We start from the raw sequence: 12831 nt of genomic DNA on the forward strand, positions 1-12831 counted from the left end.
AACCAACTGGTAAGACAACAACGTCTGGTTTGTGACGAAGAAGTACAATAGAAGAATATAGTCAACATTCACCCAGGGATTAGCTTAGTGTCAAATTGAACATGTCCATGATGTGTGTGTGCGTGCGTGTGTGTATTTCAAAACATATATAAGGGAATTTATTATTAGAACAAAGAGGCTCACTTGTGTACTCCATTATACTGTACGTACAGTACTGTATATGTATTATATTTTACAGTACAACTAACAAGCATACGTGTATTAATTGTAGCCTGTAATTATATTCAACAGCAATAAACAAAATGATCTCTCTCGCCCCCCAGCGGCCAATAGTATTATAACACTAGCACGGCATCCGCTGTGTCGTAGCTGGAGCGTCACGTGCGCCGGTCCTTTTCCCCGGATCTTGTCAGAGCGGGTCTGCAGCCGGGCGGCGCAGGTGGACATGTTGAACCGATTTTTCTGAATTTTATACTTGTTTGAAGCTGAATAATATCCCACAAGCGATCGTGAACCATGCCGGCATACTTCCAGCGTCCCGAGAACGCCCTGAAAAGGGCGAACGGTGAGTAAGGTGAAGGCACGGTGCCTGGGTTCACGGCGCAGAGGGACACGACGGGGAGGCCATGTTGTTTCTTTCAGAGGAAATGCTTATTCAGCCAGCCATATGGAGAAGTCTGGTCGGGGCCTGCTTCGGTGGTTCGAAAAAACAATAGGCAGCGTGCGATAAAATAGTTGTAAAATGATCATTTTAGTCTAGCGCATTAATACCGGCGCTTTTGTTCACCACCGCATGTATGATTAAAATCAAATGTATGTCCTTTCGCTGCCCTTTGCTGTTTAGTATTAATGTCAATAACTGGTTTAAAAAAAAAAAAAACCAAAACGTGAAGTATCAATTTTTTTCCAGTGCAGACGTTAAATTAGTGGGGCTCGTTTTAAACGATGAAAGAATTATCATTTTAAAAAAGTATGTATGCTGACAAAATGGAGGAAAGACATCGAAGTGTCTGTTCCATTCAGATGTAGGTTTTGGGCCTAAACCCCTTTTTATAACGAAAAATATTTATTTTTCGACTGAAACGATACAGCTAGTTTGTGTATCTAATAGTCTGTGTAACACTTAATACATTTACTTAATTTGGACTCGCTGCTGTCATTTGCAATGATTTGGTTACAACAAAGGGCAGTAAGCAGATGCCACAAATGCGTGAAAGAAACGTGTTGCTGCAGAAGTCGAGATCTGGTGTTGGGTACATTTACACTTACAGCAAATTTTATTATTTAGAGGTTACCAAAGAACTATCAGTTTCACATCGATCATGCAGATCACAGCGTTGCAATATTGTGAATAACAGTTTTTCTCAGTGTTGTAATAGTTTATTTAATTTTACAGGAATGCTTTTTGTTTGACTGGGGACCTGTTATAATATGAAATGAATCGCTTTATTTCTTCGATATGGGTGGGACCTTAAAACGTTTTTTCATTGTTGCTGTAGGCTCAAAGTAAAACGTAAGTTGAGCTGACTGTTCAGGAGGTCCGCTGTAACATGTTAGCAAACGATTATGCTTCAGGGCCGTGCACCTATTGTGAAACATCGGATACTGACCACGACCACACCACATTTTCCAGCAGTGTGCACGCTGCAGGGCTTAGGCGCCCTATGAATGCCTGTTACCACTGATAATAATGGGGCGTCTACCGCGTGTAAAACCGTTCATTGTGTATTGACGAACCTTGATAGTTCAGTTACAAAGAGATACACAACCAAAAGCAACAAGTACCTATTTGTAGTCTACTAAATGGTCCATGGTTCTAGAATAACAAATATGTGTGATGCATATGTAGTGAGCTGGGGGTGTCTCAGTAGGGCTGCCACTCGATTAAAATGTTTGATCTGTTAATATGGGCATTAGTTGACTAATCGGTACATAAAGATAACGATCTTATAGCGGTTTGACCTGCATAGAATACAGCTACGTACTTCACTTGTCTCCTTTTCATTGCAGCAAAATACATTAAGTCGTTTTTAATCTTGTTACAGGCACCCGAGAATACTGTGGCTATTGTTATTATTATTATTTGGTTATTTAGCAGACGCCTTTATCCAAGGCGATTTAGAGATTAGGGAGTGTGAACTATGCATCAGCTGCAGAGTCACTTACAATTACGTCTCACCCGAAAGACGGAGCACAAGGAGGTTAAGTGACTTGCTCAGGGTCACACAATGAGTCAGTGTCTTAGGTGGGATTTGAACTGGTGACCTCCTGGTTACAAGCCCTTTTCTTTAACCACTGGACCACACTGCCTGCCTATTGACAAGTGATTGCTTAACATGGTGTTGTAGAAAGTATCAGATAACGTAATTCCACATAATTACCTATATTTGAGGAATTGGTGCCTTCATCGTGCCCTCTGAATGCTAGTTCTTACTTGCTCATTGTGATGTATTGTATCCCTACGCTTCTGCTTATCCAGTTGAACATCAATCTGGGATTGTCCAAAGGTTTTGAGTGTAACAGTGGCTCGCAAGTGACTTTGGAGACGCTCATGTTTTTGTGCTGACTTGGTTAGACATCCTAAATTGCAGTAGCCAGTGCTGTTTCATATCCCCTTTTCTGTACTGAACAAGCAGTATTTTTTAATTGACAGCTACCTGTAAGCTACGGATACCTTTATATTTTGGAAGTGGCGAGTATATACCTTCCCTTTCTGTGTCGGTTCCTGTATTTGTGGTATGTACTGTCGGGGCGCGAAATAACCGAAGTCCCCAAGCCGCTTGCCGCAATGCCTCTAATAATAATAATAATAATAATAATAATAATAATAATTAAAAAAAAAACTTACGGCAAAAGTTGCCTCTGTTGTAAGCCCGTACGTCAGCACCAGCACATCCTGATCTACAGCCCATTCACAAACTTGCTAAGCGTCAGCTGGGCCGTTCTCTGTCTAATTGCGTCCTGCGAGAAAATGACTCATTATCATAATGTATTATTGTTGCCATTGTTTTTACTGTGCACCTCCCAGCACGAAGCCATGAGAAAGACGTACTGTATCATTGGTTAATGAAGAAAAAACAGAGGGAGGGACGCCTTTAGACTGAGCTCAATATGGCACACGTGTTCACTGGCAGTGTCGCTGTGTTATTTTTCCGTCTGTGAGCACCATGCTAACTCAAAAACGTTTAAAAAGAGCTGTAAAGCGGCAGCGAAGTGTTCTAGTATTTACCTAATGTTCAGGTAAGCAATGGGTGCACAACAATTCGTCCCCAACAATAATAATAATTAGGGCTGTGTTAGGTTTGTTCGTTAGCCAATAATTGGAAGGTAGTTTTAAACTTTCGAAGGTTTGACAAGTTGCATTCAGGCACTATTTTTTCTGTTAAATAGAAACCGTTTGACAATGTGTTAACACTATAAATCACACATTAAATGTCTCTCGCATGCAAAGTTCGATCTTTTGATTTATGTAATGCATATTACGTAAACAAAAGTTGTTGTATTAAGCAGTTGGTGCTGCTGCAATGCAAGCTTCCTGTATATATCACAAGCAGCATCAATTACGTGTAAATAAACAACTTGTATTTTTATTAATTATAAAAACATGGTTATTCTATACAACGTATTTAAAATAAATGTTAATGGTTTTCCATTTAAATGGATTACCTGTAAAATAGGATTTGCAATAAAATATAAACAAGTAGCTATGGTGACATCAGTAAATTATACAAATTAGTACCATTGAAGGTTTGAACCTTCCTTTGGTAATGTGTTCCAAACCTTCAAAGGTCAAAATGTACCTTTTGTTGCAGCCCTAATAATATTAATGTGAACTTGCAGTTCTGCAGAAAGGACAACATTAGCCAGAGCTAAATTGAACTGTGAGTGAAAGGCTTAAAATTGCAATAATTTAAAATGCAATGGTGCAATACACATTCTGACTCCTTTCATGTCTTTAACTAGTATTTTGTTGTGGAATCACCTTGGATTGCATTAACCACCTATGTATGCTTACCCCTAAAACAGTGGCTGATGCACTCCAAGGGATGTATAACTCGCTTGCTTTCAATGACTTCTTTTGATAAATGTATAGGGAATGGTAATATGTTGATTACGATTTTAGGAAGTTTACAGTGCCTCTGCCCAGTTAGCAAAAGGCTCAAGTTTGTATATATTTATTATTTCTTCCAGAGTTTCTTGAGGTTGACAAAAAGCAGCCAGCCCTCGACGTTCTTTATGACGTGATCAAGAGCAAAAAGCATCGAACATGGCAGAAGATCCACGAGCCGATCATGCTCAAGTACCTGGAGCTCTGTGTGGACCTCCGCAAGAGCCACCTGGCCAAGGAAGGCTTGTACCAGTACAAGAACATCTGCCAGCAAGTTAGTGTGTCATTGGAGCTTGTTATGTGTGTGTTTAAGGAACATTCACAATGTAATGCACATGTACACATTCAGTCTGTTGCAGTGTTACACTTGCAGCCAAATCCATTAAGAGCTGACTGCAATGTCTGTATCTCGAGCTGCTTTGTAACTGTTTGCATGAATGAGTGCCAAAAAATCCCTTAAGTGTATGCTGACATTTGGTGTGTTTGTGCAATAGGTGAACATCAAGTCCTTGGAGGATGTTGTCAGGGCTTATCTTAAGCTGGCTGAAGAGAAGACTGAGACTGCAAAGGGGGAGTCCCAGCAGATGGTGCTTGACATTGAGGATCTGGATAACATTCAGACACCAGAGAGGTGAGACTTGCTTATGCAATCAATCAATCTTTATTTTATATAGTGCCTTTCATAGTGGACCACCATCACAAAGTGCTTTACAAGATACAGTATAAAACAATGCATAATACATTACACAAGGCTACGATGTGTACATTCTAAAACATTGTGTATGTGTCATATAGAATCATAAGCTACAGTGAAAGATCAGAAGTAGCAGAGACGCAACAGTATGTGTGTCATATAGAATCATGAGAATAAGGTACAGTGAAAAAATCAGAAGTAGCAAAGACACAACAGCTAATAAGATATCTAGCTTAGAGCATGGAAAGCAAGAGAGAAGTGAATCTTGAGAGTTGATTTTAAAGTGAGCGACGGAGGGAGCATCATGCACCGAAGCTGGGAGAGAGTTCCAGAGAGTCAGAGCCATGAGGCTAAACAAGCGTTCTCCAAGTGTGGTGCGCATTTGTTTGGATAACAAACAGGCCAGAGTCTGAGGACCTCAGCTTGCGGGCAGGGACATAGTTGGTCAGCAGGTTGAAGAGGTACTCGGGGACCTTTGTGCTGAAGGGCATTGTAGGTGAGCAGGAGAGTTTTGAAAGTAATCCTGAACTTTACAGGTAGCCAGTGCAGCTGGCAAGACGGGGGGTGATGTGTTTACATTTTTTACATCTTGTAAGGATCCTGGCGGCGGCATTCTGAACTAGCTGCGGTTTATGGTGTGTGCCGGAAGACCACCATATAGAGAGTTTCAGTAGTCGAGTCGAGAGGAGACAAATGCATGACAGAGTATCTCTGCATCTGGGAGGGAAAGGTAGGGACGGACTTTGGAGATGTTTCGAAGGTGGTAGAAGGAAGATTTGACCACATGTGGGCATCAAAGGAGAGGTTGCTGTCCAGAAGTACACCAAGGCTTCATACAGTGGAGGAAGGCAGCACCAGACAGTTTCCGAGGTTCAGGGCAGCTATATTGAGATTAAGTTGAGTTTTAGATCCTACTAGGAGTTCAGATTTGCTAGTGTTGAGCTGAAGAAAATTGTCAGACGTCCAGGCCTCTGTCTTGAATGCAAGCCGAGAGCTGGACCGTGGCAGAGGGACATCCAGGGTTGAGTTTTAAGTAGAGCTGGGTGTCGTCAGCAAACATGAGGCTATGTTGGTGGATGAGGTGACCCAAGGGAAGCATGTAGATGTTGAAGAGAAGAGGCTCAAGAACTGACCCTTGAGACTGCATGCTTCTAGATAGGTAAGTGGACATCCAGGAGAGACCGGTTCCAGAGATTGCAGCATACTTCTGAATCTGTGAGGTGTTTCTTAAGCTGACTGGCTACAGCCCTTTCGAGAGTTTTGGATAGAAAAGGGAGATTGGAGAGAGGACTGAAATTAGATAAGACAGCCAGGTCAAGGGAGGGTTTTTTGAGTACTGGCGTAACTCCGGTAAGCTTGAGGGCAGCAGGAACCGAGCCTGAATCCAGGGACAGGTTGAGAGTGTGCATAATGAAAGGAGCACGATCAGAAGCACAGAGGCGGATAAGATTAGTCGGCCAAGGGTCCAAGGGGCATGTGATTTCAACAGGAGGAGAGCAGAAAAGGCAACCAGAAGCGAGTCAAGGTGGTCAAGTAGTAAACTAAGTTTGTGGCAGGAGAATAGAATAGATGTTGTCAATTTTGAAATCATGACAGGTAAGAAAGGAGGAGGATGAACAGGAGATGGATCTATCGGTGGCTGGATGTAGGATTTGGATGAAGGATTTGGTCTTAAAGAGAACATTGGGTTTACCGTGTCCCATAGTTATGATTTCAGAGAAGTACTTCACCCTGGCGGTGCAGATCTCTCTGTGAACCGGTAATCCAGATGACCTCCACTTGCGCTCAAGTTTGCGGTAGGCAGACTTAAGCAATCAAAGTTGGAGGGTGTACCATGAGTAGTTGCAAGCTTTCCTGACCGTTCTGGTTGTAAGCGGGGCAACGGTGTCTGATCTGAGTAAGGGTGGCATTGTAGAGGGTCACCGCATCGTCAACCAAAGACGGGAGAGTACCAGTTAGAGGGGATGAAGAGACACATTCTAAGTTTCAGAGGATTCAGCAGAAGAGCAGGAAGATTAATATTAGCAGTGATTTAAGAAATGGTCAGAGGTAGCTGAGACAAAGATTGGCAAGGACAAGACCCCTGGTGGTGAGCAGATCCTGGGTGTATGCTTGGGTGTGACAGCAAGGGTGAGGGACATGGGAGAGGGGGGTTTAATGGCGAGATGCTCAAATGAGGAAAAGGCTAGCAAAGAAAGAACTGAGGAAGCGAGCACAGAATTGGCAATAACAGCAGTGCCTCGACAAGTGAAGCGAGGCTTGTCAAAGAGGGAATAGCCCTTTGGGGTTGCTAGATGTAGCGAGTGCATGTTGTTTAGAGTGCCAGGTTTCAGCTAGACTGAGAAGATCAAGATTGGCATCAGTTATAAGTTAGCTGAGAAGCAGATTTGTTAGTCAGAGAATGACAATTGAAAAAGGAGATTTTTAAATTTGTAGCAGGCAGTGTAGGGGAAGGAGGAGTTAGTAGTGGTATCAGAGCAGGTACTTACCAGTGTTCATTCTAAGAGGAGAAAGACTGAGCCCACTTTGTCCAGGGGATCCAGACTTTAGGTGTCAGAGTAGGAATGAGGCCTCCAGTAACCATTGGGCGAGATTTGGAAAAGGTCCTCGCTCTGACTGCCACAGCTCAGACTGCCCTTGGACGTGTGGCCCTTAGACTGGCTGGTGCTTAGAACGGCTGGTGATCTAAGACACTGTTTGCCAATTTATACTGTCTTGCAGGTCTAAACTGGTCCAGTTTACACACTATCGAAATTCATTTAATCTACCACAGCTCTAAACACTTTTTACATGGTTAAAAGCAGGCAGAAAGTTATGAAGAAATCTTTCAGAAGTTTCTTGCTGCTGACGTGTAAGTTTTTTTTAGTGTAATCCATTAGTGACCACTAGATGGCAGCAGAACAATTTGAAGCTCAGCTAATGGTAGAAAGACTTAACCCTTTCAGGACCAAGTGTTTTTCAGTGGGATACTCCGCCAGGACCAGGTGTTCTTTGGCTGTAGTTGACTGTCTTCCTATAAAAAATAAAACATAAACAAAATAAGAATTTTTTACAGTAGCTTTTTGGATATGTGTTTTTTTGTGAAAGAACTGTATACAATACAAACTTTAGTATTATGTTTTCTGCTTACAGATACATGTATAAAAAACATATTACTCTATGACCCGAGGGACCTTCCTGAAAGTTTTGTTGAAAAATATTGATGTTTGGGCAAAATTAATTCACCTGTGTGATTGCAATGACATAATACACATTTATTCTCAGGGTCTTTATAAGCAATAATGGACACTGTCGTTTTTTCTTTTTTCCTCAAAATAAATATCTGTAAATTAAATAGTTATTCATTCCATTATCAGTGCTAAGGAAAAAAGTTGTACCTGATACATGTGGTTCATAAAATAGTATCTGCTTATCTACTCTTGATTTATAAATGTTGTAAAAACATGTAATATATGTGTGTGTGTAATATATATATATATATATATATATATATATATATATATATATAAACACATGAAACTGAATTAATGTTCTAATAATTGTGTAAAATAAATCAGATTTAGTGTTCCCCTTTTTTTATTAGCTCTAAACAAGTTCCTGTGGTTTGTTTCTGATTTTCTCTGCCTGGCTGCTGTAAACTGTGCAGCTTAGAAACTAAATGACCCTCTCGGTGAAAACAAACAAAAAAAAAACACTATCAGGAAGTGAACGTCGGTCAATTTGATACGTGTTTCAAGACTGTACTGCAAAGTACGGTGTGCCTGTAAGTCATCAAAACAAAGTGCTTTTTTATCGTGTTTACATGATTTGGGCCTTAAAGGGTTAAGTCACCTGCATTGTGTGTTCTGGCACCAGTGGATGTGCATGTACATGTGTAACACATTTCAACTTTGTGATGCAACATGGTAAGGACATTAACAAATTATCAAGAGTATCAGATTTGTCAGTCTTGCTAGAATATTTACACAGTGATCGCTTTAATTTTGTTCACCATCTTGGTGAGCTGTAAAAAGCAGAATCAAATTGGAAACATTCTTTAATTCCAGAATGTGTAAAGGAATATTCATATAGGCAGCAGTAAAAGAGTATAAATACAGCTGTACTCAGTGCTGTCTGTCTGCAAGAGAATATATAGCAGAAGGCAGGTTATCTCCTGTTCATTGCTCTTGTCTCTATTTCCAGTGTGCTGCTGAGCGCTGTCAGTGGGGAGGATACCCAGGACCGAACAGACCGCCTGCTGCTGACTCCCTGGGTCAAATTCCTGTGGGAATCGTACAGACAGTGCTTGGACCTGCTCAGGAACAACTCCAAGGTGGAGCGCCTCTACCATGACATTGCTCAGCAAGGTAACAAGCTCAGGGCTTTTTGTAGTGTCTTTGTACCCTCAGCTAACCAGCTCAAGTCTGAAATATAGTTTTTGGAAAGATAAATTAAATTGACATTACACATTTTAATTCTGTTCTACCCCCCTGCTCGCACTCATACATTTGTAAGGTGAAAGTAGACAATATTTATTAAAGGCATTAGCTGAAACTTTCTTTACTTCCTTACGCATTTTACCACGCTGGTTTGTTCAGGTGGTACTGTTTGGAGATCCACTTACAGCACCACATCTGTAAATGCCTGACATGGTTGTGAACATTGAGAAATACAGTTTGTTGAAATGCTTGTCTACTTTGTACGAGTGTGTATTTACTTTTTTTATGTGTTTGGAAGCCATTGACGAACATAAATGTATGTATCACAGTGACCTCAATCAATGACACTAACTCTTATGTATGTATTTTATTATTATTTTTCCTCCCTTTCCCAGCCTTCAAGTTCTGCCTGCAGTACACCCGTAAAGCAGAGTTCCGCAAGCTGTGTGATAACTTGAGGATGCACCTGGGGCAGATCCAGCGCCACCACAACCAGAGCACAGCCATCAACCTGAACAACCCTGAGAGCCAGTCCATGCACCTGGAGACCAGGCTGGTCCAGCTGGACAGTGCCATCAGCATGGAGCTCTGGCAGGTCAGGCTGCCCTCATGTCTTCTGTGTTAGGCTCTCTGTGTCTAGTGCTGGGTAGCTTGCTACAAAGCTATTAATTACATTAGTCTTGAGAAGGGACACCAGACTAACCTAGGACTTGGTGGCATGAGCTGCAAGGAATTTAAAAAGAATTAAATCTCAAGGGGAGGAGGAGGGGAGGGGGGGAGTTAACTGGAGTCACTTATTCAAACCCTTTACAGGGAATAGTAGGACAAGAGAGGGGGCACAAATGAGAGCCGTTAGTTGGAGAATTGTGTGCTAGCAAGGGATGACCATGCATGAATTCAACATTTCTTACGCTACAATATTGCTCAAGTGTTTCCAACAGCCCCATACTAGGTGTGGCAGATGACAGTAATTGAGTGTGTGCTTGTTCACTGTAGCTGGCTTTAAAATCACTTTGAGGGGAGTGATTTAGTTATGGATGCTTGCATTTTTGTTAATGCATATCTGTGTTTTAATTATTTAATTAATTCTTTTGTGCACTTCAGGAAGCCTTCAAGGCAGTAGAGGATATCCATGGCCTGTTTGCTCTGTCCAAGAAGCCACCCAAACCCCAGTTAATGGCAAACTACTACAACAAAGTGTCTACTGTTTTCTGGAAGTCTGGCAATGCTCTCTTCCATGCATCAACCCTGCACCGGCTCTACCACCTCTCCAGAGAAATGAGAAAGAACCTCACCCAGGAGGAGATGCAGAGGTCTGTAAACCTCAAGGGTTCTTCCATGAATATTAAACACTCAGCAGTGCTGTGTTAGAAATTCAATGACCAATGCTTTGAATATAATTATTCTTCAATGTTTCTCAATGTGGAGGCATTTGTTATTGATTCTTTTTTTTTTTTTTGTATTTCCAAATTGAGGCTTACATGGATGGATACAAAGTGTTAGAGGGACTGACATGGTCATGTGACAGTTTTCTATTCTTTGCTAAAGCCAAAACATTGGGAACTTCATCTGGAAACCAAAAAGTCATGTGACCACAGTACATCAGATTCTCTGTTAAGGCATTTGAACATTTCAGTTTGGTCTTTCACAGGCTTATCCCCAAAGCTGCAATGCCAGTTTGATGTAGCATTGTTATATGTGCAAGGTGTTAAACACTGCATGTTGAATTGCATTGGCTTCTGATATGGCTGACCTGCTATATTGAGGTTTTATGAACCATTTTTTTGTCTACATTTTGATATTATTATTATTATTATTTATTTCTTAGCAGACGCCCTTATCCAGGGCGACTTACAATTGTTACAAGATATCACATTATACATTATTTCACATTATACAGATATCACATTATTTTACATACAATTACCCATTTATACAGTTGGGTTTTTACTGGAGCAATCTAGGTAAAGTACCTTGCTCAAGGGTACAACAGCAGTGTCCCCCACTGGGGATTGAACCCACAACCCTCCGGTCAAGAGTCCAGAGCCCTAACCACTACTCCACACTGCTGCCCTTATCTGATATCTAGCGCATTGTATTAACCTCTGGCAATGTCATTGATATGGACCACACTGAAACATTTGTTGTCTATAAAAATGTTGCGAGTCTTAAATTAACGGTTTCGCATCCACATTGTTCTAAGCACTGGACATATGAATGATACAGATCTTTTTATCTGTTTTTACTTCATGTTAAATTACAAGCCATTTGATCTGATGACATTTCCCATAGATTATGGACCCAGGCTTTCTTTTGTTCACATTTCTGTCTTTGGAAACACTTACCTGGTTTTGATTAAACTATTCATGCCACATTTCAGTAGATGCTGTTCTGCATGCTTTGGCTAGGCCACCTACTTTAATTTCCTTTTCCATGGTACCAGCACTGGCAGTGTTATATTTTGTGACGGGATGTATGTTCCTAACATAGCTTTTTTTTCTTTTGTTGTGCCCCCCCCCCCCCCCCCTCCCCCAGGATGTCTACCCGTGTGCTGCTGGCAACCTTGTCCATTCCTATCACCCCTGAACGTACTGACATTGCCCGTCTTTTGGATATGGACGGCATCATTGTAGAGAAACATCGACGCTTGGCAACGCTTTTGGGTCTGCAGTCCCCACCTACCCGTCAAAGCCTGATTAACGACATGGTAAGGATGCACAAAGTCTATCGCTACTATTAAAAACGACCAAGCATTACTGGCTTACTGGAGACCTGGGATGATGTGACAAGGTTGGGTTACACACTGTTTTCTTGCCTTATCTTAATTCTTAAGCACTACTAATTTTTACTTTTATACTCATTTTGTTGTGTTTTGGCTTTGGAAAAAGACCAATATATAGGTGCCAAATACTCGTGCTTGATAGGATTAGATCAAATAAAATCCATTGTGGACCATCGGAGTGCAATTAACTCAACCACTCCAATACCGGTACATGTTAAATTGAATTGTGATGTGTGTCACACAGGTCTGTTTTCTATACAATATAGATTGTTTTTAATCGCCATTTCTGTCAGGTACACCATGTTAGTGAGAGCAATTAATTGATACAAAGTATTCTCAAGACAGTATATGCAGTTGCTTTCAATTATAACCTCAATAATGTGTATGCTTGATTCTCGCTCCCAGTGCCTTTGGGAGCTGTGATATTTTGATGTGCCAGATAAACAGTTGGGGGTTAATTAGCAGTGTGGCTGTTCTGTAGCCAGCCCTGCCAGTCACCTTCAAACAATTGTCAAGCAGGTATAATTTCAGTTTGGGTCTTTTGACAGGCTTGCTGTTAGTTCCAGTCAGTGCTTTCACACAGATGACATTAAACACGGTTCTGCATGTCATTCTATTATGCAAATGCAATGTGCGACTTCATTTAAAGTATAAAATTACAGTTTGCAGAAATATGCCAGGTTAGCACTAAGGCAGTTGCATTGTCAACTGAAAACCAGATGTGTTTGGGACTTGCACCTTTTCTTACTGGTCATTTTGTCTATTTGTTTATGGTCTTGCTACCGACCTTAGTTAACTTGAGATTCCTGATGCATTCTTTGTTGGCATA

At 41.2% G+C, this 12831-nt stretch overlaps 1 protein-coding gene across 3 annotated transcripts in view; it reads left to right on the top strand.

Annotated features, from left to right (window-relative positions):
- Nucleotides 1-373: 373 nt before the first annotated feature.
- The window catches only part of eif3s10 (eukaryotic translation initiation factor 3, subunit 10 (theta)), a 33155-nt gene continuing 20697 nt past the window's right edge, over nucleotides 374-12831 (top strand). For all 3 annotated transcript variants that reach the window (XM_034031030.3, XM_034031031.3, XM_034031032.3), the window contains exons 1-7: nucleotides 374-565; nucleotides 4192-4382; nucleotides 4603-4739; nucleotides 8985-9148; nucleotides 9616-9815; nucleotides 10325-10533; nucleotides 11756-11927. In XM_034031030.3, the coding sequence (XP_033886921.1) occupies nucleotides 517-565; nucleotides 4192-4382; nucleotides 4603-4739; nucleotides 8985-9148; nucleotides 9616-9815; nucleotides 10325-10533; nucleotides 11756-11927 (1122 nt within the window). In that variant the 5' untranslated portion in view covers nucleotides 374-516. The remainder of the gene's footprint in view (nucleotides 566-4191; nucleotides 4383-4602; nucleotides 4740-8984; nucleotides 9149-9615; nucleotides 9816-10324; nucleotides 10534-11755; nucleotides 11928-12831) is intronic.

Source organism: Acipenser ruthenus, chromosome 13 (assembly GCF_902713425.1).
Source record: "Acipenser ruthenus chromosome 13, fAciRut3.2 maternal haplotype, whole genome shotgun sequence".
In the NCBI taxonomy this organism is placed as follows: Eukaryota; Metazoa; Chordata; class Actinopteri; order Acipenseriformes; family Acipenseridae; genus Acipenser; species Acipenser ruthenus.